Source organism: Pan paniscus, chromosome 2 (genome assembly GCF_029289425.2).
Source record: "Pan paniscus chromosome 2, NHGRI_mPanPan1-v2.0_pri, whole genome shotgun sequence".
Classification (NCBI taxonomy): domain Eukaryota; kingdom Metazoa; phylum Chordata; class Mammalia; order Primates; family Hominidae; genus Pan; species Pan paniscus.
This window is the reverse complement of record NC_085926.1, coordinates 55,717,577-55,745,034: the sequence shown is the minus strand read 5'-3', so window position 1 is coordinate 55,745,034 and position 27,458 is coordinate 55,717,577. Positions and strand designations below refer to the sequence as shown.

Sequence of the window (27,458 nt, the reverse complement as noted above, 5' to 3'; positions counted from 1 at the left end):
GACGATTACATTTAAGGAAGAAGGGGATGGGAAGATAAAATGGCTTCAGAATGTGTTTCTGAAGAATCCAGTTTGCTCCTTGACTATAGGCAGTGGGAAGCACATTAATTTACCTGTGATATTACAGGTTCTTTGATGTCAATGTGTTACTCTGTCCATGCTGTGAATTTGCCTTTTTCAGCCATTAGAAAAATACGAGACTGAAACCTACGGTCTGTTTTCATGTGATAACCTTGACACTGGCTACTGTTTGGTAGGGGGTTTATGTCACGGAGGGGTGCTGACACTCTGTAAGTAAAAAAGGTTAAGCCCAATAGCAAAGTGTGTATTATGAAAAGTCCAGTGTTGGAATTTACTAACTTTTAAGGAAACTTCAACCAAAATGCTAAAACTTCACAAGTACAAAGAAGAGCTCGTTAAGCACAATTTAATTACTCATGTGTGTAAAAATATACTTCATGTAAGTTTAAGTGCCCTGCTCTTCAAAATCAACCATAAAACTTGAAAGTGTCAGTCATTCAGATAATTGGAAACATATAAATTTAAGGAATGTGCAGCTGTAAAATTAACTACTGGACTCATTTGAAAGACTAGATTTACTAAAGGTAAAACCTGCTGTTTTCCAAAACCCTTTTTTCCTCCATGATTATGTTGCAAGGGAAGAAAAAAACAATCTTCATCATACTTCAGTGAATTTTAATGTTACATTTTTTTGTTGTTGTTTAGTCTTTCGTCCTTGAATATTGAGAGTAGAAACTACCATGTTTATCATACTTATTTTGACCTTAACCTTTTTTTTTTTTTTTTTTTTTTAATGAAAGAGACTTAAAACGTCCCAGCTGGTCTGACTCCCAGAGAGGGGGAGGAGACAATAGTGAACACTTCTTCCTGTGCAAATGTGGAGAAGATGAAGTAAAACCCGAGTGATTTAAGTGAACTGTGGAGCAGTCATATTATTGTATTTGCGAAGAATCTAGAAAGCTGTTTTTTAAAATTGTAAGATGATTGTAATTTTCAAAATGACAAGAAGAAATGCACAGCAATACACCAATTCAGGGATTGTCTGTTTCCTTTAGAATACCATTTGCAATGTGCTTTAATTTATGCTCTGTTGGATTGGTACAAAAGGAGGAATTTTACAGATAGGTAAACAGGGGGAGGCTGAAATGTCATAAAACAGAGTTGCTTCTGAAGTTTGGCTTAATTGTCAAGGAGTAAAAATTTATTCCAAATTAAAATTCCTCTGCAAAGAACTAAAAATATCAAGAATTAGTCAGAGTCTGTAATCTAAAAAGAAAAAGGAAAAACCACCTTATCTGGTGGAATTTAGCGGTTAACCCTCACCTTAGCAATCCAAGTTTTTTGAATTCCCAAAATGGACTCTCTTTTAATATGCTTAAGCCTTATTTGTTGGTAGAGATCTTACTGAAGACTGTATTTGATCCATTCACCTTCATTGACATAAACCCACCATAACCTTCTTGGAAAACGTTACACAGTTTGAGCTTTTTGCAGGGAGTTGGTTTGGCTTTTAATGTGTAACAAGAAGAGGGGAAAGATCCAATATCCACACTTCCTTATATTAAATGGCTGGATTTTTTTGGCTACAGATATGACCCACCTTGTCTGAACGCCAGCCCTTGGTGTGTAGGTGAGCGATGTCCTAGGAGACAAGGAAATCTAAGTTAGAAAGTTGTCAAATGGGGACAGGCATCTGTAAAAGTTAGAACATTGCCAAAGATAGGGCCACTGGGGGGCTCTGCAGGATGGCAGCAAGCCCTCCTCCTCATTGGTCTGCCCCTCACCTTTGGTGATACCCGTCAGAGAAGAAGTGGTTCTGAGAAGGATGAACTTCTGGAAAAGCGTGAAATGAGAAGAGGCAGAGTTTGGGGGATCTTCCTCAGTATGAGTGGAGTGGCTGTGGTGTGCATAGTTTGGAGTCGGGGAACCCAAGTCTCATGATTCGGCTTAGCCCATTTCAGAGTCCTAGACTACCTCAGTCACAGATTGCAGTCCCTCCCTCCTTTGGAAATTAATAATTTCGTAGATACAGCTTTTTGCACAAAAGATTTTTAGATGAAATATGAGCTCTGCCTCTTCTTCATGGACTTAGAACAATCCATGTTATTTTTGGGGAGAATAGCAGATTATTGGAATCACCTGGCACAATTCAGAAAATTGCTGGGAAATATTGGATAGCTGTGAATTTTTTTTAAGTCATTAATATTTCAGTCACTCTGATAGTCATCAGATGTAATTCTCTCCAGATGAAAAAATGGGCTATATCGTTATTTGAATACAAAAAATAAGAACTCAGAGGTATAAATGTATATATATATATGATATTTATCTTGATTTGATAGAATTTTTTTTACAAGAGGAATATTATCTGAGCCTCAAATACAATTGACTTTTAATGATCTAAGAGTGAAAACAGTTAATATTCACTAAGAATTTTGATTACATTTCTTAAATTGTAAGCTATTGATAAATAATTTATGTTTATGTAAGTGGTAATAACCTAAATTATTAGGATGTTCAAAGTGAACAATATTTATAGGTTTATAACTCCTCCTTTTCCTACTCCATTAATTTACTGAATGCTTACCATGTGTCAAGCACTGTGTTAAGCTCTTTATATATAGTATCTCATTGATTTCTCACAGCAATCCTGTGAAATAATTATTATTAGAATTATTTAATAGATTAAGAAAGTAAGGCACTGTGTTATTAAGCTGAATCTTATGATATTGTCATTTTTATGGGTTGAACATACCCAGACACTGGCAGTTTCACAGGGGTCCACCTAGTATAATTTTATTATAATGATTTCTTTATTACATAAATTTGGATTTAGCACTGATCAAATCATATTGCCAATACTCACCTCCTCACCTAAAAATTTGAGATAGAGAGACCAGTGTGGAAGGGACATCCTTTTCCAGTTCTCAGATTTCTTTAAAATTCCAAATTTACATTATGCTAAGTAATATCGTGCTGTGTTTTTTTGTAAATGTTAAGTCTTCCAGAACAACTTACATATTACAGAGTTGCTCATTAAAGCTGGGGAATGTCACAAAACAGAGAAGCTCTCCTTGGCCGGAAATGACAATAATTTACCATGCCTATACACTAATATGATGTGGTGTTCTGTGTTCTTTTCTGAATACCTACATACACCATAGTTTCAAGGGGAGTAGTTTTTAGTTCAGGGAGAAGTTTTTAGTTCAGCATGGAGTGTTTTCACCAAAAGCATATTGAATTTGGTATATCAGCATATTAGCAAAGTGGGTTTAAGCTAAAATTTGAAAAGGTAGAAGCATATTTTAACGTGGATTTGGGTATACTTTTTTTTTCTTCTTTGCATCTTATTCATTTTTTAAAATCAGAGATAAAAGCATGTACGTTTCCTTTCTCCCTCTTTGAGGGAGGGAACTCTTAAGGTGGTTTTCTTTGTCTTGGGTACAGAGGAAGGGGATGGGGTGGTAGGCGAGAAAGATTTAAGGAGGTAAAAAGGACTGACTATTCTTTCTAAAAAGAGTGATCTTCCAGGCATTTTAATGCTTAGAGACAGACAGTTGTTGGTGCCCCTTTATTTTCAAGCTGATTTGATTTTTCGTGGCTTGGGCCAGTGTTTGGAAATAATTCATCAGAAGATGTCAGGATGAACAAGAGACACATTAGAGTCAAACAGCCTTTGACATGTCATACTTCTGTTGCTCTGAGATTTTTAATTTTGAAATTTTAGAAAGATAAACTAACCGGAAAAACAGTGATCCACAGCCTCAAAAATACTTACTGTCATGTCCAATTTCCCATTCCTTGTGTCCCATGGGGCACATATGGGAAGCTCCATTGCACCTTTTAAAGTGAGACCAAGAATATTTTGATGTCAACGGCATAGACTAAGTTCATCAGTATTACAGTCACCTAAGATCATGTTAGCATCAAAAAGTTTCCTGGTACCCCCAGTTTTAATAATTATCAGCGCCTTCTATTATGTAGGTACAAAAACACCTGAAGATGATAAAAGTATGTTTAAAACTCTGAGGATAATTAAATTATGTTCATGTGGCTTTTTAGCTTCGTGATTGTGTTTCAATTTGTAAATGTTATAACTGTTTTAAATTTTTTTTTCTCTAGCAAGCTGCAAACTTTTGAAGACATTAAGCCTGCCAAATTATAGCCACTTATTTCTGCCTGACGTATTTTTCAGCTTAGAACCACAGAGGGACTGCCAAGCCTGTTCCTTTTCATTACCTGTTCTGTGTCTGGCCCAGAGTTTAGATTTTCGAAAATGGAAAAAAGCTGTCTGCAAAATCACAAGGCTCTTGAGCTCTTAGTTTCTTCTTAGTATCAACATTTATTTATTTAGGTTTGGGCTGGGTTTCAAAAGATTGAAATTGGAAACAGAGAAGGTGACTCTGAACACCATTTATCTGTATATAAGCGAACGTTCGATGTACGTTTAATTTAAAAAATTGCTGTTTCCTACAAGAGGGAGCTATTTTTCACATTGTTACAACATTTTTAGAGGTCACTAGGTGGTCATGTCACCAGCAGGGAGTTTTTGTTTGGCAGGCGGCATTGGCAGTTAGTTACAAATGCCTCCCATGATTCAGTGTTCAAAGGGGGCTGCTTTGCAAGTAACAAATACTTACAACCTGAGAACTGAAGTATAAAAAGTAGTGACAGGGGAAAATGTTTGGAAATGTAAAATAGCATCTTTAGTGGCCAAATTGGGGTGTTCGGGGAGTTGAAGATTACATGTCTACTTTATACTTGAGTTTAGCGTTTACAGAAGCAATAATGCCTTAACTACCGCAGGTGGCTGTCACCCTGCTTCTAGTTAGCAAGTGCTCTTAATTTGTGATTTGTTGGTTCTCATGCTTTGGAGTATCACTGAGGTTCCTGACAATAATCTTTATTAACCTCATCCCCTGCATTTGCCATCCTGGTAGTTACTCAACCTGTGCCTCTCGGTCATTCCTCATCGTGAATGCTGGTAACTTAAGCAAGATTAAGTGGGCAGCTAAAAGCACCAATTACTGTGGTTTCTTCTAGGCTTCCATATTTACAGACAAACCAGTATTTCAAATTTGGGATAAGAGAGTTATAATCCCTCTTTATGGGGGAAATAAATAAATGAAGTGCAGATGGATCTTTGAGGAAATGGCTAAGATGAAAAAAAAAAAAGAAGATGAATAGCCAATCACTAGGACTGTGAGCATTTTATTTATAATTACTTTTTAAGTATAAAAATGGAGATTAATTTGTGCCTCCATATCAGGACAATTGCTGTGTCTCCTTCCCCACCTCCACTTTTGTTTAACTAAGGAATGACCTAAAGAATGCAGCTGTCACTTAAGAATACAATACAGTTATTTTGCTATATTAGTACAGCTTATGGGTTATAGATACTTTAGCTTTTTTAAGCTAAAAGCTAAATTAATTCAGTTTCAGTGAATAATTGTCATGGCTCATGTTGCGCTGTTTAGGATAGAAAAACCTAAGAATCTCAGACTTCTTTAATGGACAAAGGAAGATATTTAGCATCTGTTATTTGTAGTTCAAAGAGAAACTACAAATAAATTGATAGGACTTTCATTTATTTGATCATAGCAGTTCATTGATATTTTTCTATTACTCTTGTGAGATTTAAATTATTTTTTATGTAAGAATGGATAACTGTCATAGCCACGCAGGGTTTTTTTCTCAAGCAAATTAAATTCATATTTATAATGACATTTTGCTACTTCTTTAATCCTTTGCAGAAAGCTTTTTGGCTCTGAAGAGCCGTTGAAATATTGAGTTTGGATATCCAAAAGAATCCTGCTAGGTGATTAAAGAAAAGGAAGCCAAAATCTAGAGTAGAAATGTCTTAGTTACACTGTCATTTTTATAATGCAGTTCTTTTTGCATTTATCTGAAAAATTAATTTTCCCTCTCCAATTTACATTTGCTTAAGCCTGTGGCAGTGGAATTGTGATACCATGGTAAACACTAGAAATGTATTGAATCTGTAGATAAAAGTACAGAAAACAGAAAATAAAATATTTTCTCTCCTGGTTTTTTAAATAGTTTTCTCAAAAAAAAAATAGTTTTCTTATCTGTAGAGATCGGTGATTTGAACATATTTATCTTGTAGCCGATAATAACTTAATGAACCACACTCATAGTAATGGTAAAAAATAACTATAGCTTGCATTTATAATAATAACTGCTTGTTATTCAACCAACTAAATGTGCTAAATGGTTTACATATTTATCTTATATAATACCTCATAAGTGTATTAGGATTCTCATTTTACAGATGAAGAAACTGAGATTCAAAGAGTTAATTACCTTTCCCAAAATCACACCAATGGCAGTGGTGCAGAACCAGAATTTAAACCCAGATTTGTGGAATCCCATTCATTGATTCAACAAATATTAATTGCAAGTTTGGTGCATTTAGAAAAACTGATCATTGTTTAAGTTTATTTAGAAGCAGCCATTCTCTTTCCTGCCAATGGATTATTGTCAGATCTCTCAATGAACCACTGGAAAAGGAAAACTCTTTTGTGCCTCCTCCAGATAGTCGTTTTCCGTTCGTGAATTTATGTTTGCCCCAGTGAAATTCCCATTAGCCATTCGGACTGGTGATTTTACACCAACTTGATGAGTTTGGCTTAGTCAGTAGAAGCAGTGCCTAGCACATGGTGTGTCCATACCAGCTAGTGTTTCAAATGAATCCAATTGCACCGTCACCATTTGGGTCCCAGGTGGCCACAGCTTTGTGAGTAGGGATGCCCCTGATAGTAATGCCCACCATTCCTGTAGGGTTTTTCAGTTTTCCAGATGCTTTCCTGTGGGGGATTTTCTGTGAACCTCTTAGTGACCTCGGGGGTAGGTAATATCATTTTTATTTTATAGATTCCCACAGCTAAGATACGTAAAGTCAAGTGACTTGTCAAAGGCACATATATAAAATTGGATGACTGTCTTTCTATGCTACCCCTGTTTTCTGTTTTCTATGCCTTATAGTATTGGCAGTGGGATTGGGGGGAAGTATGTTGAAGGTTCAGACTTCTCTCCCCTTTCTCACTGGAATTGAGAAATCACAGCCCATCTAGGAGCAACCATGTGATCTGCTCTGCCCACTGAGTTCTGAAGTATTGCTGTCACCCACTTGGGGAGTTCCAGCAGTGTGCATTGTGAGTCTCTCTCTTCCCCATGGACTTGGTTAGCAACTTTGTGATTTGGCTTCAGTCCTTGGGCATCCCTAGAAATGAAATAAATATACAATGAAATGAAATAAACATCCGAGCACCAGTTGTAGAGCTGCGGTCGGCTGCTCTTACTGACGGCAGCATTGTGACTGAGGGGGTGGTCCTCTTATCGGAATTCAGCCAACTTCTCACTTGATTCAAAGTGAATCTGTTTTTTCTGTGTCAAGAGTATCTCAACTTAGAACAATGCTAGACATAATCTATTTTATTTTGAGACATAAAATTATAGAATACCCGGGTTCAAATCTCTACTTTGCCATCTACTAGCCATGTAAACTTGAGTAAGTTAATTCACTCCTTTCTGCCTCTCTTTTCTTATCTGTCAAATGGGAACATAATGGCACCTTCCTCATTAGATTGTTGTGCAGCTCAAATGAGTTAGTACACATAAAGGACTTAGAATGGTATACTCTTTGGCACAGAAAATGTGCTGGTGTGTGTTAGCTATGTATTTCCTATTGTAGGCTCTATGGCCTGTCCCTTGTTCAGCAGTCTTGGCAAGACTGTTCAATTATCTTGAAATAGGCCAATAGGGCGCTGGTAAACCAGGTCAATAGAAAAAACAAAATCCCTGATTGGTAGTGATTGCCAATTTCCATCGTGTAAATACTTCTACCATGGCCAAGGTACAGGCTGACCCTTGTAAGTTGGAAGGAGATGCACATAATTGACTCTCGCTAGCTAGCAGCCAGCTCCAGCACACCATAGAAATAGACCCTTTAGCTGTAAGATCATTAGAGAGCTGCCAATTAGGATGACCCTCAGCTCATAGCTGTCCCTTTTTCTTTTGGTGTGATCCCATTATTTAGGGTGTGTTTCTAGTGATGGGGAAATCAGGCCATAACTGATTGACCTAGGTGGGGCTAACAGATTTTCTTTCCAGGAAGGTCAAACATTACTCTTTTTCCATTAAGCCTGGAGGTTGTAACAAAGTTATTCTGTAAACAGTAGGTCTTCTGAAGAAGGGTTTAGGATTTCCTGCTACTGAGGGTACTGGAGCAACTTTCTCAATGACCCTCCTAAAGCTCACTTGTTAGCTCTTTTCTTTTCCTCAGTTTATTCAAGTATCCCTCTAACACTTCCTCTTTTTGCTAAGTTAGCCAGAATTAGTTTCTTTTGCTTGCAATCCAAATAAACCCAACCAAAGCATGTGTTTAGTCACATCATTCCTCCATTGTTAGAATTATTTCCCTGGGATTTTCTCGACATTGCCTTCTGTTGTTTGTACCAACACTGTCAGAGATGGGTATGAGGGAGCCCAGGCCATTGTTGACAGCTCTGACTTAGCCAGTTGCTCCTGTTACTAACTTGGCCTCAGCCTTACCTACTTGTGACTTTCATCCTTAAGTCCTAGTTCAAATCTTAGGGTGCCCCTGGAGCAAGCCTCATCTATGTTACTCTAGCAGATAATTGAAGGGATAACTACCATGTTCCCAAGTCTTCTCTGTTGCTGATTACTCCCACATTCATATTCCACCAATATATATACACATATTGTGCTAAAATCCAACAAAATGAACAAAGGAAAGAGAGGCAGAGATGTCATATTTTACACTAGGCCCTTCTTGCCACCTTTAGAAATGATTTTCCTAAAGATTGGCATTGACCAACTCAGCTTTTCTTTCCTTCTGTGGTCACTGAAGACCCCTAGAAGGACCTGGAGCTCTTGTCTGATGGGGCCTATTTGTGAAATAGATTATTCTCCACTTATATCCTAAAGATACCATATTGGAAACAGACATTGGCAAAGGGACGGTCACTCAGTACAAACAATTTGGGTTCAACATGGCATTTATAAGGCAGCCAGCTTGGAAGTGCCAAACACTTTTCACAAGGAAAGCCCTTACCTATGCAGAACAGAAGAGGATGTTCCTCACACATACCCTGATAGTAACATGCAGCAATCACGTGAATGTTTTCCAGACCGTGGAAGTCATGGACCAATCATAGGAAAAAATATTTTTTGCCAACAACATATGCTTGCTAACCTAATTAAGCTATTAAATAAGACTATTCAAGTGTTAACTATTATCATCATCATTTGAGAAAGGGTCATTTTAATTCCAAACATTAGAAAGGACATTACTGAATGTCACAATAAAAAGCTGCTGTTCCCCAGAAAACAACTTACACATATGTTCCTACATCCTCATGTGTGCATGCGGGCATGCGTGAAAACGTCAGCACTGGCCAAACCAGTCTTTCCGTTGGCACTTAAGGCATTCTTTATTTGACCACATTTCTTCCTTGGTGGTGGTATTCTAGCATCCTTGAAAGTTATGCAACTAGGAACAGGCATAAGTAAGCAAAAGAGAATTTTAATTGACTGAATCATCTCAACTCTCAATCAGACACTTACCCCATCTGGAAGCCACTCTTCTCCTTCCAGAGCCCTTCCATTCCTACCCACCCTTCATACTCAGCCGTCACCCTTATCCTCTGTGAAGCCTGCCCCCATCATCCCGGACCAAAGGGACATTTCTTCCTTCCTGCAACCAAGAATTTTAGTGAAAGGGCCAAGTTTAGTCTTTAACATCACAGACTTGGATACAAATTCCAGTTCTACTTTTAAAAGCAACGCGACCTTGGACAACCTACTTAAATATTACAGTCTCAGTTTACTCAACTTTACAAGGGGTGTAATAAAACTTTATCTTGGAAGGCTATTTTGAGCAGACTGAATGAAACAACGTACTTTACTTATGCCTTGCTTATACATATAGTAATCAAAATAATTATTAACAATTTCTTATCCTGTATCTTAACAATGAAGATGTTAATAAACTATTATTTATCTTTTATTTTATTATTTAAGTCTTTATATGCTTTTTCTTTCTTTACCAGATCAGTTTGCAAGCCTTATCCATTGCTGATCCTTCATAACACGTAGCATCGTATTCTGTCCATAGTAAATTCTCTTTGAAAATGGTAGAAATTAAGACACTGGTTAACAACATTAGACTGCTCTTTTAAGCCACCACCTATAGGTATGCAGTCATCCTTAAAAATACCTTTTCATTATGCCCCTCTTCAATGGGATCTTGAATCCCTTTGTGTCCGGAGTTGGCTCCTGCTGGTGGGTTCGTGGTCTCACTGACTTCAAGAATGAAGTCGTAGACCTTCGCAGTGAGTGTTACAGCTCTTAAAGATGGCACTGCCCCAAAGAGTGGGCAGTAGCAAGGTTTATTGTGAGGAGTGAAGGGACAAAGCTTCCTCAGCGTGGAAGGGGACCCAAGTGGGTTGCCGCTGCTGGCTGGGGTGGCCAGATTTTATTCCCTTATTGTCCCCTCCCATGTTCTGTTTCTGTCCTATCGGAGTGCCCGTTTTTCAATCCTCCCTGCAATTGGCTACTTTTAGAATCCTGCTGATTGGTGTGTTTCACAGAGCACTGATTGGTGCGTTTTATAGAGTGCTGATTGGTGCATTTTACAGAGCACTGATTGGTGCATTTTACAATCCTCTTGTGAGACAGAAAAGTTCCTGATTGGTGCATTTTACAATCCTCTTGTCAGAAAAGTTCCCCAAGTCCCCACTCAACCCAGGAAGTCCAGCTGGCCTCACCTCTCACCTTAAGTGTTCTCCAGCCCCATTCTTCCTTGACCCCTGCCTTATGTCCCATGCCTTGAAGTTCAAATCTAAGCAGGGGTGCTTTGTTGTTGGTCAATGGAGCTGGGAAGCCTGAAGGTTGTCCAGGGAGATAGATGGTCTGATCTCAGCATTCAACAGATCGGTATTGCAGGGAGTGGTAGTCAGTGTCAGGTTAGAGTCTGGTCACCAGGATGTTTTCTCACTAAGTGGTTTTCCAGGCCTGGGGGCCTCTTTTACAGGACTGAGTTCTGTCACTTCTCTGGGTTCCTAGGCCTCCTTCCCCCACCTCCAATTTGTGCAAAAGGCCTTCTGCAGACTGGGTTAATTACCTCTAGTGGTCAGTCTTGGGTGTATGTTGAATATTGTGGAGAGGGAATTACCTCAACCTTTTACATCTCTGAGGATATAAAATTATAAAGATTTAAAATGATCTATGGGCATGTATTGTAAGCAAACAAAGAAACCAATAAAACTCCTTGTATTTTGGAAGACTATTAGGTTGAACCATACGAAATTTCTGATATTCAATTGTTTCTGACCCATAGAAAAGTGAACTTGAAGTTCGTATTATTCGGCGTAGTAGCTATGACTATGAGGTTTCATGTTTCTGTTTATTTGTTTATTTTGAGCTTCTGATTGCAACTGGATTATACTAGGCATTCGGGATGAAGAGGATGGGCTGGGAGGGAGCTTTTGAATTGATTATCCTAGTATTTGATACATGCAGAGGGAAATGCCACGTGGATTCTTTGCCCAGCATTTGAATTGGGAAACAGGATTCAGGGATATCTTCTTTGCACGGTATTGCTGATGATCCAGCATTTGCTCATGATGGTAATAGAAGGGTGTTTCTTTGTGTCTGGTGGCATCATCACAGGGTCTGTCTGTCTCATGACTGTGGACAATCTCTGGGTTCTGCTGTGGTAGCAATCTCTGAGTTCTGCTGTAGAGAAGCAGGGATGGTTTCTGTCTTGCTTGTCCCCATTCATCCCTGGTACGTAGTACACAGTGGTCACTCAGTAAATATGTGGTGAATGAGTTGGAGAAATTGATGAACTGCCTCTGACCACCTGGATGGTTTATTTTTGCTTATGTGGCCAGTAAATAGCCACCCTAGAGGAACACATTCAGTTTAGCTGCTTCAGGTTGGACTTCATAATTTCATATCTGAAATGTTCCTGCTTCCGGTAATCGCTCCTCCCAGGGTGGAAATTTCACTTCTATGAGCCACAAGGCCACCCATCCTGTAAATCTGAGACTGCTTTCTATACCATTGTTTCTTGGGCTGGCTCCCTTGCGATTCTTTCCAGATGTGGAGCTCCTCCAGGTAGTTTACCAGACCCTTTCCTTCTGCAGCTGCTGTCTGGTTTCAGGTTCCTTCAAACTCTGGGAAGGAGCACTCCAGTAGCATCCCACAAATTGTATTCATGAGTCCAGATATTTCAGGTAACTAATAAATATAACTTTTTATAATTTAGGAATACATAAGCTGAGTCTTGTAGCTCTTTGTTTGGCCTGTCTTTCGAACCGTTGCTTAGCAGTGCAGGGCTTCAGGTGTATGTATGTAGACGCATAGTTCTATACTTCTGTAACTTGGGCTCTGAAATTAATTTGTGGTCATTGAATATGCTCTTGTGCCTCCTCTTCATTTGAAGGCTGTGATGCATTGGTGAAACTTTGCAAAGGCAATGGCCACATGTATTTGCTTTCTGTTCTGTTGACACAATCAACAAGATCATGATTAGTGAGTGTGCATTAGATAGGCTTAGTGTGTTTTCATAGTGGCGTTTTAACCATTTCTTCCCAACACAGAACTATTATAAATTTTGTCTCATTTCTTTTTCTTACGGCATGGAATAAAGTATTTCTAATCTCACTCATTTGGACTTTCAGTTATTTCCAGAAAAGCAATTTCCCTTAGTTTTCAGGTATGAAGCCCCCTTTGGTTTGACAATCTATTTTATTCTGGGTGTTCTCTTAGCAAATGTATGGCAAGTACAGAAATGCTGAGACTGTCATTCATTTGGAAGAAACTCTGTGTCCATTAAATGACCTCTTTAAAAAAAAACAGGCACCTAAAACTTCCCTGTCACCTCTTAACTGACTTCTTAGCAGTCCCAATCCTGTATTAAATGATAATTTGATAGCTAATTATTTGAAACTAGACTTTAGTCAAAGAATGAAAAATGTCAGCAGAATGGGGATTCGAATATGAAATGTCCTAGCTCCCCCTGAATCATGGATCTCTCTCCCATGTGTAATGTTTACTTTTTTAAATAAGCATTCTTTCTGGTACCTATTCTGAATATAGATTATTAGAGATGTAACTACAGAAAAAAAAATTGAAAAGGGCAATATTTATTGCAATGGCCACAAGATGGCAGACCTAAAATCCAGACTTCACAAAGTAATTTAGACATTTACATGAAGAATTGCATCTTTGAGCATCTTTGAGGATGCCTTAAAAGCCATCAGTTTCCTTCACCCTCCCAAAATGTCTCCTCTAGGTTGTCTTGAATTGCTGTCCAGCTCTGTGGCAGGCACAACAAGGGAGAATAGCTTTGATTAACATTGAATCAACAGCTTTGATAAACAGATGGGAATCTGTTTAGCCCCTCTCCCAGAAGGGATCAGACCTTCCTGCCCCTCGCAGAAACCTGCCCTTTGCCTGGCTACCACCATCACCTGCAGCACACACAGACATGCCACCCTGTGTTTCCTTCTCCTTTGCAGAAGCACAACTGCCTTTTCCCTTCTCATGAATTAAAACTCTCTCAAAGGAGCTGCCTCCAATAAACTCACTTTTATGTTTTTCTCTCTACAAAGATCCACTCCAGGCTGGGTGCAGTGGCTCATGCCTGTAATCTCAGCACTTTGGGAGGCCGATCACCTGAGGTGGGCGGATCACCTGAGGTCAGGAGTTCGAGACCAGCCTGGACAACATGGTGAAACCCCGTCTCTACTAAAACTACAAAAATTAACTGGGCACGGTGGTGCATGCCTGTAATCTCAGCTACTCGGGAGGCTGAGGAAGGAGAATCGCTTGAACCCGGGAGGCAGAGGATGCAGTGAGCCGAGATGATGCCACTGCACTCCAGCCTGGGTGACAGAGCAAGACTTCATTTAAAAAAAAAAATCCACTCCACAGAACCTTAATTCAATTTTATTTGAATGTTGCGCTAACAGAATTCCAGAATGTGCCCCCTTCTGCACATATTCTTCTCACAGCAATGGCATGACGATCTGTTTTGTTTTGTATTACAATTTAGCCTGTGGGAATGTTCTATTCCATGTAAACATAAACAATGGAAGGTTTGATTTAACACAAAATATTCAAATTAAGAAGGGAAATATGTAGTTCAAGATGTAGGCGGACAATTTGCTGCTCTGTGCAAAGACTGAGAAATAAATATTAGCAGCTTTAAATATACAATAGAGGGGAAATTAAAACATATTGTTTTTAGAGAGACTTACATATATACACACACATAACCTCACTTCACCAATAAGAAAAAAATAATTGATTGGATGCTATGGGGGCTAAGCCTTGATGTCAGTGACCTATTTTCTGGTAGTTACTCATTTCCAACCAAAAAGTTAATGCAATGCAACAGTCTCTTGACAGTAACTGATCACCCATGGACAATAGGTTTAGTTTAGGCAGATACTGGACAAAGCTCTGTCCTGCAGTGAAATCCAGATGTATTTGGTTTTCTCATTATCACTCATCTATAACCTGCCAGAGATTCTGGTTAGGTGTATTTCACATAGAAAGCTACCTTGGCACAATTGAATGGTCAACAGAGAGGCTTTCTTATTCCTAAACGGGAATAACAAGAATGACCAAGCACCATCATCTAACATTACCACTAACAGAGGGTATTGCAGTGTGTCATGGAAGTCCCTTCATTTCACTCACCCTCCCTGCTTCCTAGATTTACCAATTTTTTAAAATATTTTTTTCCAATGGAAGAATCTTTTATTTTGAATTTGTTTGATTTTGCACTTGACTTTGACTTTTTTAAAGTCGCCTTTCAGAACACATTTCCATTTCTCAGTTTCTTAAACTATGTGACATCATGTCTTGCCTATTTCCCACGTGGCCTTTCCTATCAATTTGGATGGAATGATATTGGACATTTATAGACCAAGTCAAGCCTGGCTTGTCTGGGATGCAACTCTTCTGTGGTCAACAGACTCCTCTCCAAAGTCTGTTTTCTTCTTTATGTCTGTTTATGGAGCAGATGTCAACTCATGAAAGTCAAATGTGCAGCTTAACAGAAACCAATTTTAAAGGCCTCTCTGAAAGTTTGTCTTGAAAGTAAGAGACCAGTGAGCATGTTTAGATATATTCACTATAAAGGGGAGCTCATAGAAAGTGATGCAAAACCTTTGAATCTTTAACTTTGGTGGGGTCTGTGTCATTTAATAAGTAAATGCTAGCATTTCTTGTGTGGTCATCTCAGGCACTGAACAAAATCTTTACATGCGTGATCCCTTAATTCTCACGATGATCCGGTTACCGGTAGAGGGTCTTGACTGCAAGTTGTCCAGGTTCTTGGAGTTTTGAACAAAGAATTGGACAAAACACAAAGCAAAGCAAGGAAAGAATAAAGCAACAAAAGAATGAAAGCAGGGATTTATTGAAAATGAAAGTACACTCCACAGGGTGGGAGCAGGCCCAAGCAGTGGCTACAGGGCCTGGATACAGAATCTTCTCAGGTTCAAATACCTCCTAGAGGTTTCCCATTGACCACTTGGTGCTCACCTCATGTAAATGAAGCGGTGGCCCGCAATCGGTCTGAAAGCAACCAATCAGAGCCTGAAGTGAAGTTACAAAGGTCACATTCCTGTGCAAACATCTGATTGGTTGCAACCAATCAGAGGCTAAGGTGAAGTTACAAAGTTGCACTTCTTTTTGTTTGTTTGTTTGTTTTGCTTTTTGTTTTTTTTGTATTTGTTTTTGTTTTTGTTTTTGAGATGGAGTTTCCCTCTTGTTGCCCAGGCTGGAGTGCAGTGGTGCGATCTCAATCTCCTCTCACTGCAACCTCCCCCTGCTGGGTTCCAGTGATTCTCCTGTGTCAGCCTCCTGAGTAGCTGAGATTACAGGTGTCCACTACCACGCCCAGCTAATTTTTTGTAGTTTTAGTAGAGATGGGGTTTCACCATGTTGGCCAGGTTGGTCTCCAACTCCTGACCTCAGGTGATACACCCACCTCGGCCTCCCAAAGTGCTGGGATTACAGGCATGATCCACCATGCCTGGCCACAAAGTTGCACTTCTATGCAAATGAAGACTGGGCTGGCAATCAGTCTGATTGGTTGCAGACAGCCAACTTCCCATCTGCCATGCAGAAAAGGTGGGAGTTTGCAAACAGAGTAACCTTTGGTCCTTTTGTTACTTAGGCATGGAAAATTAGGGTTTTCCTTTTAATTTAGTTCTAGGAAGTTGGAGTGAAATGGCCTTCGGTTCCCTGCCTCCACCATATTCTCCTACCTCAATCCAAGAGAGAGTTATGATTGTCCATCTTAGGTTATTTATGAGGAACTTGAAGTTTCAGAGACAGTGAGTAACTTACCCAGGGCCACAGTCAAAAGGTTATCCCTGAGATTCAAACTCAGGTACATTTGCTTCCAAAGCCCCAGCACTAAATAAAGATCAGTACCTCCTCCTCTTAAAAACTTGAGTAATATTTCATTTGTGTGGGTATGTTTTTTAAAAAATCATAATAGGCTAAAGTGCTCAAAAGAAATATTTTCTTTTTTTCTTGTTTCTTTTTTTTTTTTTTTTTTTGGTGGATCAGGCACATAGTAATGAGCAATGCCTCACACACGTCCACTGCCAAGACCTGGGACAATGGTCCCTCCCATCCTTCATTGCCTTTTTATCAATTCTCTAGAAGGACAGGATTCAAGAGAAACATTTAGAATAGGGGGAATAGCTCTTCCTGGCACTCCTCCTCTGGCCTTGGACCTTTTCTATGTGGGAAAATCAGTTGGCTTCAGACTTACTGTTTTGTAGCAGGATGCCAAATGATGCTGGCATTTGCCCTCTTAGTGCCCTGAAGCACATGACATTGGCACTTGAGAGTGTTCTGGTCCAGTTGGAGAAACTGGAGGAACCGCCGGATGGGCCAGCCACCTCCCTGGCTCATGCACTGAGCAAGGAACAGGGTAGAAGCTGGTGCTTAGAGTAAAGAACTTCCACAAGACTCCATGGCCCCCGTGTTAGGAAATTCCAGTCATGTGCTATTAGGTTTCAAAGACAGAATTCTCCGTAATTGGAGTAAACTATATTTTTGAGGTCAGTTTTAGGTGGGCAACAGGGAGCAAACCACATTAAGAAGTCTGGGCTGCCAAAGCCTGGCCTTTACGAATCTGGTCTGTTCTTTGTCCTTGCTGAAACTCATGCTTGTTCAAATATATCTCACCCTGTGGGCCCCACCTCATGTGAGCTGCTTTGCTTTCTGCGCGGCCCCTTCTGCATATATCATACATCATTCTGCTGGTGGGTAGGGTTGATATTAATTGATATCAAAGAACTTTTCTTTCTCAAGATGCCATTTGAAAACACAGCTTTTAAAATTTAGGCAAATGAACATCTATCTCCAGGGTTGATCGTAGCAAACCTCCACCCAACCCTCACCCCAAGGGTGAGAGAGAGGCTGTTTTGAATAGGATCTTTCGTCACCATCTGTCTGAAGTCACCTCCTACTGAACTTACAGTTGAATATTCAGGGTCATGAGGGAAAGAAAATAGTAATTAGCTGAGAAAAGTTGATTGAGCGGACTTTTTCCCCCCACAATATGATTAGAACATGACTGCCTGGGCTAAGCACCATACATAATGTAGGCTTTCTCTTATATGTCATTATCCAAACATTCTTAATGGAATGCATTTTTTAAGCATCTGCTTTTGTAATTGAATGCATTCCTAAAGATGGGTCAGCTAACTAAAACAAGAACCCACAAGAAACAATGTGTTAATGCTTCTTCCCAAATCCAATTTATAATAGTTCCTAATTGGCCTGCCTCATTTGCAACTCCTGAAATTAATTTTAGGTCCTCTTTCAGAGCTCAAATCATCATTAATAGAACGACAGCAATGGGGAGTGAAGTAGAAATGTTTACAAAGCTCCCTTTTAAATGGACTGTGATAAGTGAGGTAGCCATGTATTACCATCAGAGGATCCTGGAACTCTCTTTGTGAGGGCTAGCCACAGGCGACACTCAAAAGAAGGCATTTATCTTGGCAGGAGATGCCCTTCAGCCCTGTTTTGTTTTATTCCATGGAAGGTTTTGTTTTTTTTTTTTTTTCAGGGTGGCTAAAACCATTTTTTTGGTGTTTTATTAGCTGTGTCTTGACTACCTCCTACACACTGAATGACAGTTTAGGGTTATTAAATGTGTTCTTGCACATATTTTTATCCATTGTTAATCCTGACTAAATGTATGACAGGGCACAGAATTTCCCCCTTTTTTCCTCTATTGTTGCCCATATTTGTTAAAGAAATTATTCCCCTTGACATTTGTTTAGGCTGCACGTTGATAAAATGCTGTCTATGATACACTTTCTTAGCTTGGCATTCAGCAGACTTTTATAGATTTATTTCTCTTCACATTATCTTATCTTCCTTCCTAGTATATGTGGGCTTCCTTTTCATATTTTAAGCTACATTTTGGGGCATAGACAGATCACCTTAGTAATTGGTACTTGAGGATGGCAATGTTCTCAAGATAATTTTGCAAGTCTTTGGTATATACTTAAACCTACTAACTGTCTAAGAATGGGCATATATGTACTTTTCGTGTTGTCTGTAAAAAGGCAAAAGGGACAGATTGAACATGATTTCAGGCTTATGGAACTCTCTTCAGGTTGATGGGACAGTAATAATTTCTGAAGCAATATAAATCTGGTCTTGATTCTAGAAGGTAATGCTTTCATTGGGGAAAATAATGATTTTTCTGTTTCCAGTTTATATCCAAGTGTCTTGTCACTGGTATACTCTTTAAACTTGAGCCTTTAAAAAAAATGGTGCATCAGAACTGGTGGTATTTTAGTTTTTCCAGTTTTTCAATGGCTGGACCAAAATTTGCCGCGAGAAAAAAAAAAGCAAGGATATTTAATGTAAGCTTCCTAATCTATTTCAATGTGATTTTCTTGGTAGGTGATTTCTGCCAATGTATCAGCAAATTGGCTCATGGGAACTGTGAAAGTGTAGAATCTGACGTAGGGATAGCAAAATGAAATTCGTTTTTATAAAATTATATTCAGTATACCCATCCTCAAAACAAATCTGACCTTTAAGGCAGGGATAATGAAAACCCATAACTATACATAATTAGCTCACAGTGATTTAAATTACAGGTTGAGTATCCCTCATCTGGAATGCTTGGAACCAGAAGTATTTCAGATTTCATATTTTTTTCAGATTTTGGAATATTTGTATTACACTTATCAACTGAGTGTCTCAAATCCAAAAATCCAGAACGCTGCAATGAGCATTGTCTTTGAATGTCCTGTTGGTGCTCAAAGCATCTAGGATTTTGGAGTACTTTGGATTTGGGGTTTTTGGATTTGGGATGTTCAACCTGTCTTAGCTAAATTCTATTAGCTTAAGAAAGAGTTATTTTAACTCATTTTTAAAAACTTCTTGCTTCAAAAACCAAATTCAATGGCTCTGTTAGCCTGGAATTAAGATTTAGTTTAATTCTAGGCCTGCCAAATCTATACAAATAGGTAATAGCCAGATAAGCCTTAACATATTCAGAATACCTTGCCAAATATCCTGAAGTATGAAATGTTCTTATTTCTCTAGTTTTATATACCTTTTTATCTTATACTAATGACCCTTTGATTTAAATGGACTAGAATTATTGAATGTAGATCTCAATCAAGGTATTTTTGGGGAAAATATCATTAGTTTATGGCCAGTATTTAAATGAGGGTTTCAAAATATAGATAATCTTAGTTACACTAATTTTATTTAGAGTTCTATGATTATATAATGCCAATATCTATAAAAATAGATTTGTTAGCCAAAAGCAAAACAAAATAAAACAAAAATACAATAAGGAGAAGGTTACAAAGAGCAAAATAGATTATTTTATATGAATATTAATTTAAGGTTGATGAGTGGCTTTAAATGTAATTTTATTAAAAAGATTTTAAATGTACTTTGAGATTTGATAATTAAGGCTAATTTGACTTGGAACTGTATTTAATGACATTTATAGAGAATTAGAAATTGATATATGTTTTTCTCTGACAGTAAAGTGAGAATTAGAAATTAATTCATTGGGATTTTTTATGGTATTATGAGAGGATAAATAAGTGTTAAAGCTTAAAAGCCTAAATTTTAGAATCATACACAAAAACAAGCAATGGGGAAAGGATTCCCTATTTAATAAATGGTGTTGGGAAGCCTGGCTAGCCACATGCAGAAAACTGAAACTGGACCCCTTCCTTACACCTTGTACAAAAATTAATTCAAGATGGATTAAAGACTGAAATGTAAGACCTAAAACCATAAAAATTCTAGAAGAAAACCTAGGCAATACCATTAAGGACATAGGCATGAGCAAAGACTTCATAACGAAAACACCAAAAGCAATGGCAACAAAAGCCAAAATTGACAAATGGGATCTAATTAAACTAAAGAGCTTTTGCACAGCAAAAGAAACTATCGTCAGAGTGAACAGGCAACCTACAGAATGGGAGAAAATTTTTGCAATCTACCCACCTGACAAAGGACTAATATCCAGATTCTACAAAGAACTTAAACAAATTTACAAGAAATAAAACAACCCCAACAAAAAGTGGGCAAAGGATATGAACAGACACTTCTCAAAAGAAGACATTTATGCAGCCAACAAACATATTCAAAAAAGCTCATCAGAGAAATGCAAATGGTCATCAGAGAAATGCAAATCAAAACCACAATGATGTACTATCTCACACCAGTTAGAATGGCGATCATTAAAAAGTCAGGAAACAACAGATGCTGGAGAGGATGTGGAGAAATAGGAAGGCTTTTGCACTGTTGGTGGGAGTGTAAATTAGTTCAACCATTGTGGAAGACGGTGTGGCGATTCCTCAAGGATCTAGAACCAGAAATACCATTTGACCCAGCAATCCCATTACTGGGTATATACCCAAAGGATTATAAATCATTCTACAATAAAGACACATGCACATGTATGTTTATTGTGGCACTATTCACAATAGCAAAGACTTGGGACCAACCCAAATGCCCATCAATGATAGACTGGATAAAGAAAATGTGGCACATATACACCATGGAATAGTATGCAGCCATAAAAAAGATGAGCTCATGTCCTTTGCAGGGACATGGATGAAGCTGGAAACCATCATTCTCAGCAAACTAACACAAGAACAGAAAACCAAACACTGCATGTTCTCACTCATAGGTGGGAGTTGAACAATGAGAACACATGGACACAGGGAGGGGAACATCACACACTGGGGCCTGTCGGGGGTTGGTGGGCTAGTGGAGGGAGAGCATTAGGGAAATACCTAATGTAGATGATGGGTTAATGGGTGCAGCAAACCACCATGGCATGTATATATCTATGTAACAAACCTGCACATTCTGCACATGTGCACCAGAACTTAAAGTAAAATAATTTTTAAAAAATGATTGTTTTTTGGTTGATGATGACTTTTGACAGTGATTAAAGCTATATAATCTCAAATTTTGACGTAGAAAAGGAAAATGGGTTAAAGCAGGCTGAAAGTAGACACAGGGAGTCTGGTTCGGAGACTACTACAGTTTTCCAAGTAGTAGATGATGTAGATTGTATCAGACATTGTGTGTGTGTGAAAATATGTGTGTGTGCCTATCTGTGCATGAAGAATGGAAGGATAGACAGAACATATTATAGATAGCCTGGGTGGGAAAATGAGCAAATTATATACCTGCTAAGATTTTGAACCATGTACCTGCTGTTTACTTGATGACCGAAAGCTTAACTTACAAGTTTTAAATGTTTACTCTTAGGATATTTTCTAAGAATAATGCTTAAAAGTATAAGCAGAAAAAAGTTAAAAAATGCCTTATTCATCCTGTCACCTTGAAATGGTGATTATTATCATTTTGGTATACTTCCTTCCTGTCCTTGTTTTTCCTATGAGTATAGCTTTATGTTTTAGGGATTATCTTGGATATACATTTGTATGTCGAGAACTATGAAGGGTCTGAGATCTTCCCTACTGGCATCCTAACAAGTTAGCCTGCCTCAGTTCCATGGATGCAGACAGATGACAAGAGACTTCTGGGCCAAAGATAAAGGACTTTATTGCTCATGGCACAGAGTGAAGAATTAGTATATTTGTGTCAATTTTCCTTGCTCCAAGTCCCATGGAGGCCAGTCGGATGGACTGGATGAACACATACATGTAGTCATTTGTATTATAGGAGGGCAACCCTGAGATTAGAGAATCTGAATATTTTATAATGGGCAGTAACATGCCTGCCTTTTGCTCTGGAAGGAGACACTATTATATGGGGCAGTAAGCGTGTCTTCCCTTTGATCCAAAAAGAAATACCACCTCTGTCTTTCAAAGCTAGTCACTATACAAACGGCCTTGAAGGTTTGTCAGCAAAGAAAATAGTGCCTGTGCTTGTAAAATGTACAGAAACATGAAAGACTCATAGAGAATTGTTTCTCAACAAACATAAATATTTTCACATCACTAAGGTTTTTTAATCAGCATTTTAAATACCTGCATATGTCTGTAAAGATGCCGTTGTAGAGGTGTAGTCAATTTACCTCCAATCCCCAATTTTCCTAATATCGGTCCTTTAGTTTGTTTTCATTAAAAAAGCTTCACTTAAATATTTCAGTTTGCAACAGAGGGGATAAAATATTGCAGTCACCTTGTGTGTTGTAGCTAAAGTTTGGAATAGCAGATAGCAAATAGGCTCTCCCTGATTTAAAGTCTGTATAGCCTCTTCAGCTTCGCCCTCTGTATAAATATGCACTGGCTGGGAGCCGCAAGCATGTCTATTGTCTCAGCTGTTATCCAAAGGCAGACAGGCTCTGTGAAGCTGGATATTAATGCTGCTGCCGGTAGTCCAGCCTGCACTGCTTTTCTTCTGGAAAATGGAGATATTTCCTGACATGTTCTGCTGCTCACACATCTGCGTGAGCTTCAAACAGAAGCTCCTACTACCAGGCATTAGTGGGGCCCAGAAAACTCCATATAAATCCCTGCAGTGAAAAGGGGAATAATCTGAGATCCAAATAATGACCACCTTGTCCAAACATCTGGAGAGGGCCTGGTCTGGTGATGGAGATTAAAGAAAGGCAAAACAGGATCATGACCAGGTTTTAGTCCTGGGCCTTGTGTGCGAGGGAAGTTCCCAATGTGGAGGCTTCCTTGGGGCTGTGGGGTCTTCCAAAGTGTCTAGAATGTTTCAGAAGAGACACAAATGGTGGAGATAAGACTTTCCCAGTGGAAAGGAAGATTCAATGAAACACACCCAGGAGAGCTATTTCCTATGCAAAAATCATCCCAGAAAATTCCAGGTTAAAATTTGTGACAGATGTGGTCATAAAATTATACTGTAAAGATTGAAGGAGGCAACTTTAAAACTTTTTGAATAAGCGATGACTGTAGGTTAAGCAGGAAGCAAAGCATTCTAATTTTTTTTAAATGAGAGGAAGAGGTGTCTGGTGATATCTTTAAAAGTCTGTAAAAAGTAAAAAATGAACTTACCTCTTCCTTGAACTAACATTTTTGAGCACTCGCTATGTGCTGAGGGATCTTCTAGAAGCTTGAGAATTGGTGGTGCACAAGATCGATGAGGTCCCAATTTCATGGAGCGTCAAGTCTAGAAAGCAAATAATAAATAAGATGCTATCAAATGGCAAAGAGTTCTATAAAAAAAATGAAGTAGTGTAATGTGACAGATGACCGACTTGGACATGAGGTGGTCTAAGTCAGTGGTCAGTCACAGACCTGGAAGATAAGAGCTGTGTGAGGCAAAAGCATAGAAAGGCAAAGCCTGTGATGTGAGGGGACAAGGGTAACATTTTTGAGGACTAGCAGAGACCTGGAACGAAATGTGCTGGAGCCTAATGATTGAGGAAGGAGAAGAGGAACAGAGGCCCTCAGAGAGGTTGTCAGGGCTGGTTAGCGTAATGTGTTGCAAGCATCAATAAAAGGTCTGGATTTCAAGTCTAAAGAGTGATGCAATGGATCTTTACACAATAGAATGGTGGAATCTGGGCTTATAATGTTTTGAAAGATGACTTTACTCTCTTTACCAGAGAGATCAATGAGTAAGCTTTTGTAGTGGTCCCCAGTGAGTGATGCTGATGGTTCGTTGATGTTTTTATAGTAGTGCATGAGTTTAGATAAGGGGCATACTTTCAAGTAAAACCTACTGAAGTTGTCAGTGGATTGGCTCTGGATAGAGAAAGAAGGAAAGAACTCAGGGATGACTTCTAAGTTCAGGGTTTGCACTACTTAGTGGATGGTAGTGTAATTACTGAAATAAGGAAGGCTGAGAAAGTAATCGTTTTTGGTGGGATGGCAAAGGAGCATCACTAAATGCATTGAAAATAGAACAGGGTTTCCAGTAAATTTCTCTGCCTGCCTTCAAAAGAAAATCTTGCATTAAAAAAGTAATAGGTGAAATTGCTACCCAGTTTTGGGGGGTTTTCTCAGAGTATCTAGAAGCTTACTTGGTGCTATAGTTTGAATGTATCCCCCAAAAGTTCATATGATGGAAACTTAATTACCAGTATAACAGTATTAAAAGGCAGGGGCATTAAGGGGTGCTTAGATCATGAGGATCATGAGGGTGGAGCCCTCACAAATGGACTAATTATCTTGTCTCAGGAGTGAATTAGTTCTTGAGAGAGCAGGTTGTTATAAAAGCAAGCTTTGCTTGATCTTGTGGTCTCTTTCACACTTGCTCACTTGTCCTTCTACTTTGGTCTCTTTCACACTTGCTCACTTGTCCTTCTACTTTTCTTGCCATGTTAGTACAAAAGCCCTTGCTGGAAGCTACCACCATGCCCTTAAACTTCCCAATCTCCAGAATCATGAGCCAAATAAACATCTTTTCTTTATAAATTATGCAGTCTCAGACATTACTTTGTAACAACAGAAAACAGACTAAGACTCTTGGCAAATTGATGGATGGATAGATGAATATATGTATGTTTGGTTGGATGGGTGGATAAATGTGTCAGCAATGAATGCTCAGATTTGTCCCCTCCCATTTATAACATGTGAAGCCATTAAAAGATTCCTCTCTCAGTGGCTGCAGTGTGCAGTCTCAGGGATTCTGACCCAAACTACTTGGTCCATTCTGAAAGCCAAAGAGCTAGTTTGTTTTAAGTAGTATTCATAATTTCTTTCCATTGAGACAATACTCTGTGGTTCATTTCAACTATAAATGCCAATTGTTTTTTTTTTTTATTTTACAAAAATGATCTCAATAATCTTTATTTTACCAGACAGGAAGCACTACTTGCAGCCATCAGTGAAAAAGATGCAAACATTGCCTTGCTGGAATTGTCTGCCTCCAAAAAGAAAAAGACGCAGGAAGAAGTCATGGCCCTCAAGCGGGAAAAAGACCGACTAGTACATCAATTAAAGCAGCAGGTGGGGCCTCCTGCAAGACAGGTGTGTTTTGCTGGGTTTGGGGCTTTGGGGGCTTTCTCTGGATTTTAGCCACTCTTCATTTTCCCATGTCCATCCTGTGGGCTCAAGCTGCTAAAACCAGGTAGGAGTGCAATGGACCCAGTTGTCGCTGCAACACCATTTTACTGCTTTTCTGTGTTTATGTGCATGTGGCTGGGCTTGTGTGGTTTGCAACCAGTGCTGTTTTCCTTTCTTTTGTGTCAGCGTCATCTCCCCAGAAATAGCTCCCAACTTTCTTCCCTCCAGTGGACTTTGTTTGACTTCTGATTAAATTCTAGAAACTTATAATTTAAATTCTGGGCAAAATTCTTTCCTGTTGGACCTGTTACCTTCCGTCTTGCTCATTTTCTGGTCCCTGTAAAGAATTGCCCTCATCCAGGTTTTTAGGTTTCGTTCCCTATTCTTTCAACTTTAGTTCTTTGACTATTTCCTCCAGTACCTTTCAGCCAAGGAGCATCTCCCAGGTTCTAGCACTGCCAGACTCTGCTTAGAGACCACCCAGCCATTCTTCACTCTATTTTTAAAAAATCACCTGTTTGCCCCATTATCCTGTGTTTTCGCCCCTCTAGGCCACTGTATTTGTTTTGAGGGACATGGAAGCAGGGGCATAGTTCTAACTTGTGCAGAAAGTTCCTTGCTCTCTGGAAGGTTTTCTGGAAGTGGCTTAAATGGAAATAATTACACCTGAAGTATATTGGAAAATCATCCATGAAATCTTCAGATGATATTTCTCCTCCTCGTATTACTTGGTGACTCTTGTAAGCAATGATTAAAGATATTCACTAAGATTCGAGTTCATTATGAAACTCAGTCAGCTCAATGGTTTATGGCCTTGCAGAGTGGCTACCACATTTTACCTAGGGCCTTATGTGGCTCTGAAGCTCTCTAATGGCCACACAGTAACCATGTGGAGTGTGTCCATATTGACTCAGCCCCTGGGGCAGGCTCTCTGCCTGCTAGAGTGATCTGTGCCAAGCACCATGGGCAAGGTGAGTGGAAGGGAAGCCTGAAGGAATAAGTTCCCTCCACTTACAATGTGACTAACCCTTTTACCCCTCAGGAAGGAAAAGGCATACATTGACCCTGCACCAGAGTTCATTTCTCATGGGGCTGCCTTGTTCAGAGACAGTGAGAGAGACAGAGAATGTGTGTGTGTGTGTGAGAGAGAGAGAGAATGAGAGACAGAGAGAATGAGAGAGAGAGAGAAAGAGAGACAGAGAGACAGACCACTACTGTGTCTGAACACTCTCTCCTTGTAGAGGGAGGGTCCCAGTCACTGCCAGACACTGGGGTCATTCCACAGAGTGGCATGCCTTGCTAACGCTGGCCTCAGGGGTCAGAGATTGCTTACACCTGACCTCTTTGTTTGGAGCTGTGCATCTTTTACACTGGATTTTCCACCTACTTGGCCACAGAAAGTCAAAATGAGCGTCTTTCTTTGCTTTTCCCTAATTCCTTCCCTGCACCCTCCTCTCCTGCACCTAACCATTGTAGCTTTCTCCCACAGGTTTATAGACCTAAGAAACAGCCCTTGAGCTCGAATATACCATGCACTTGTGGTGCTGGCTACAGTCCAGATATTACGGCCAAGTACCACTGGTCCAGCTACGATGCATACATGATCCAAAGGTCTCAGGTCAGTCAGCTGCTAAGGAGACACTTGCCCCCGTCATTGGGGGTGGGGGTGCATAAGAGCTCATCCAACCTTGACCTTCACCTCTTTTGATGATTTCCAGTACTCTATGGCCATAAAAACTGAGACCATAGATGATAGCATTATATCATGATTTGCAGTGTCATTTCATTTATTGTGTATATACCAATGGTTCCAGACTTTGGCCACCTGATAGGGTCAGCTCTTGCAGAATTAGCTTGGTGGAGCTGCAGAGCAAAGGCTGCCAGAAGCCTTCTTACCAGGCA

At 39.3% G+C, this 27,458-nt stretch overlaps 1 protein-coding gene across 10 annotated transcripts in view; it reads left to right on the top strand.

The window, feature by feature from the left end:
• The window catches only part of ERC2 (ELKS/RAB6-interacting/CAST family member 2), a 976,550-nt gene that overhangs the window by 722,972 nt on the left and 226,120 nt on the right, over window positions 1-27,458 (top strand). For all 10 annotated transcript variants that reach the window (XR_010111441.1, XR_010111442.1, XR_008625007.2 and 7 more), the window contains one exon: window positions 25,352-25,499. Coding sequence is in view for 3 of the 10 variants with exons in the window: in XM_055110956.2 (XP_054966931.1) it covers window positions 25,352-25,499 (148 nt within the window). In the remaining 7 variants the exon portion in view is untranslated. The remainder of the gene's footprint in view (window positions 1-25,351; window positions 25,500-27,458) is intronic.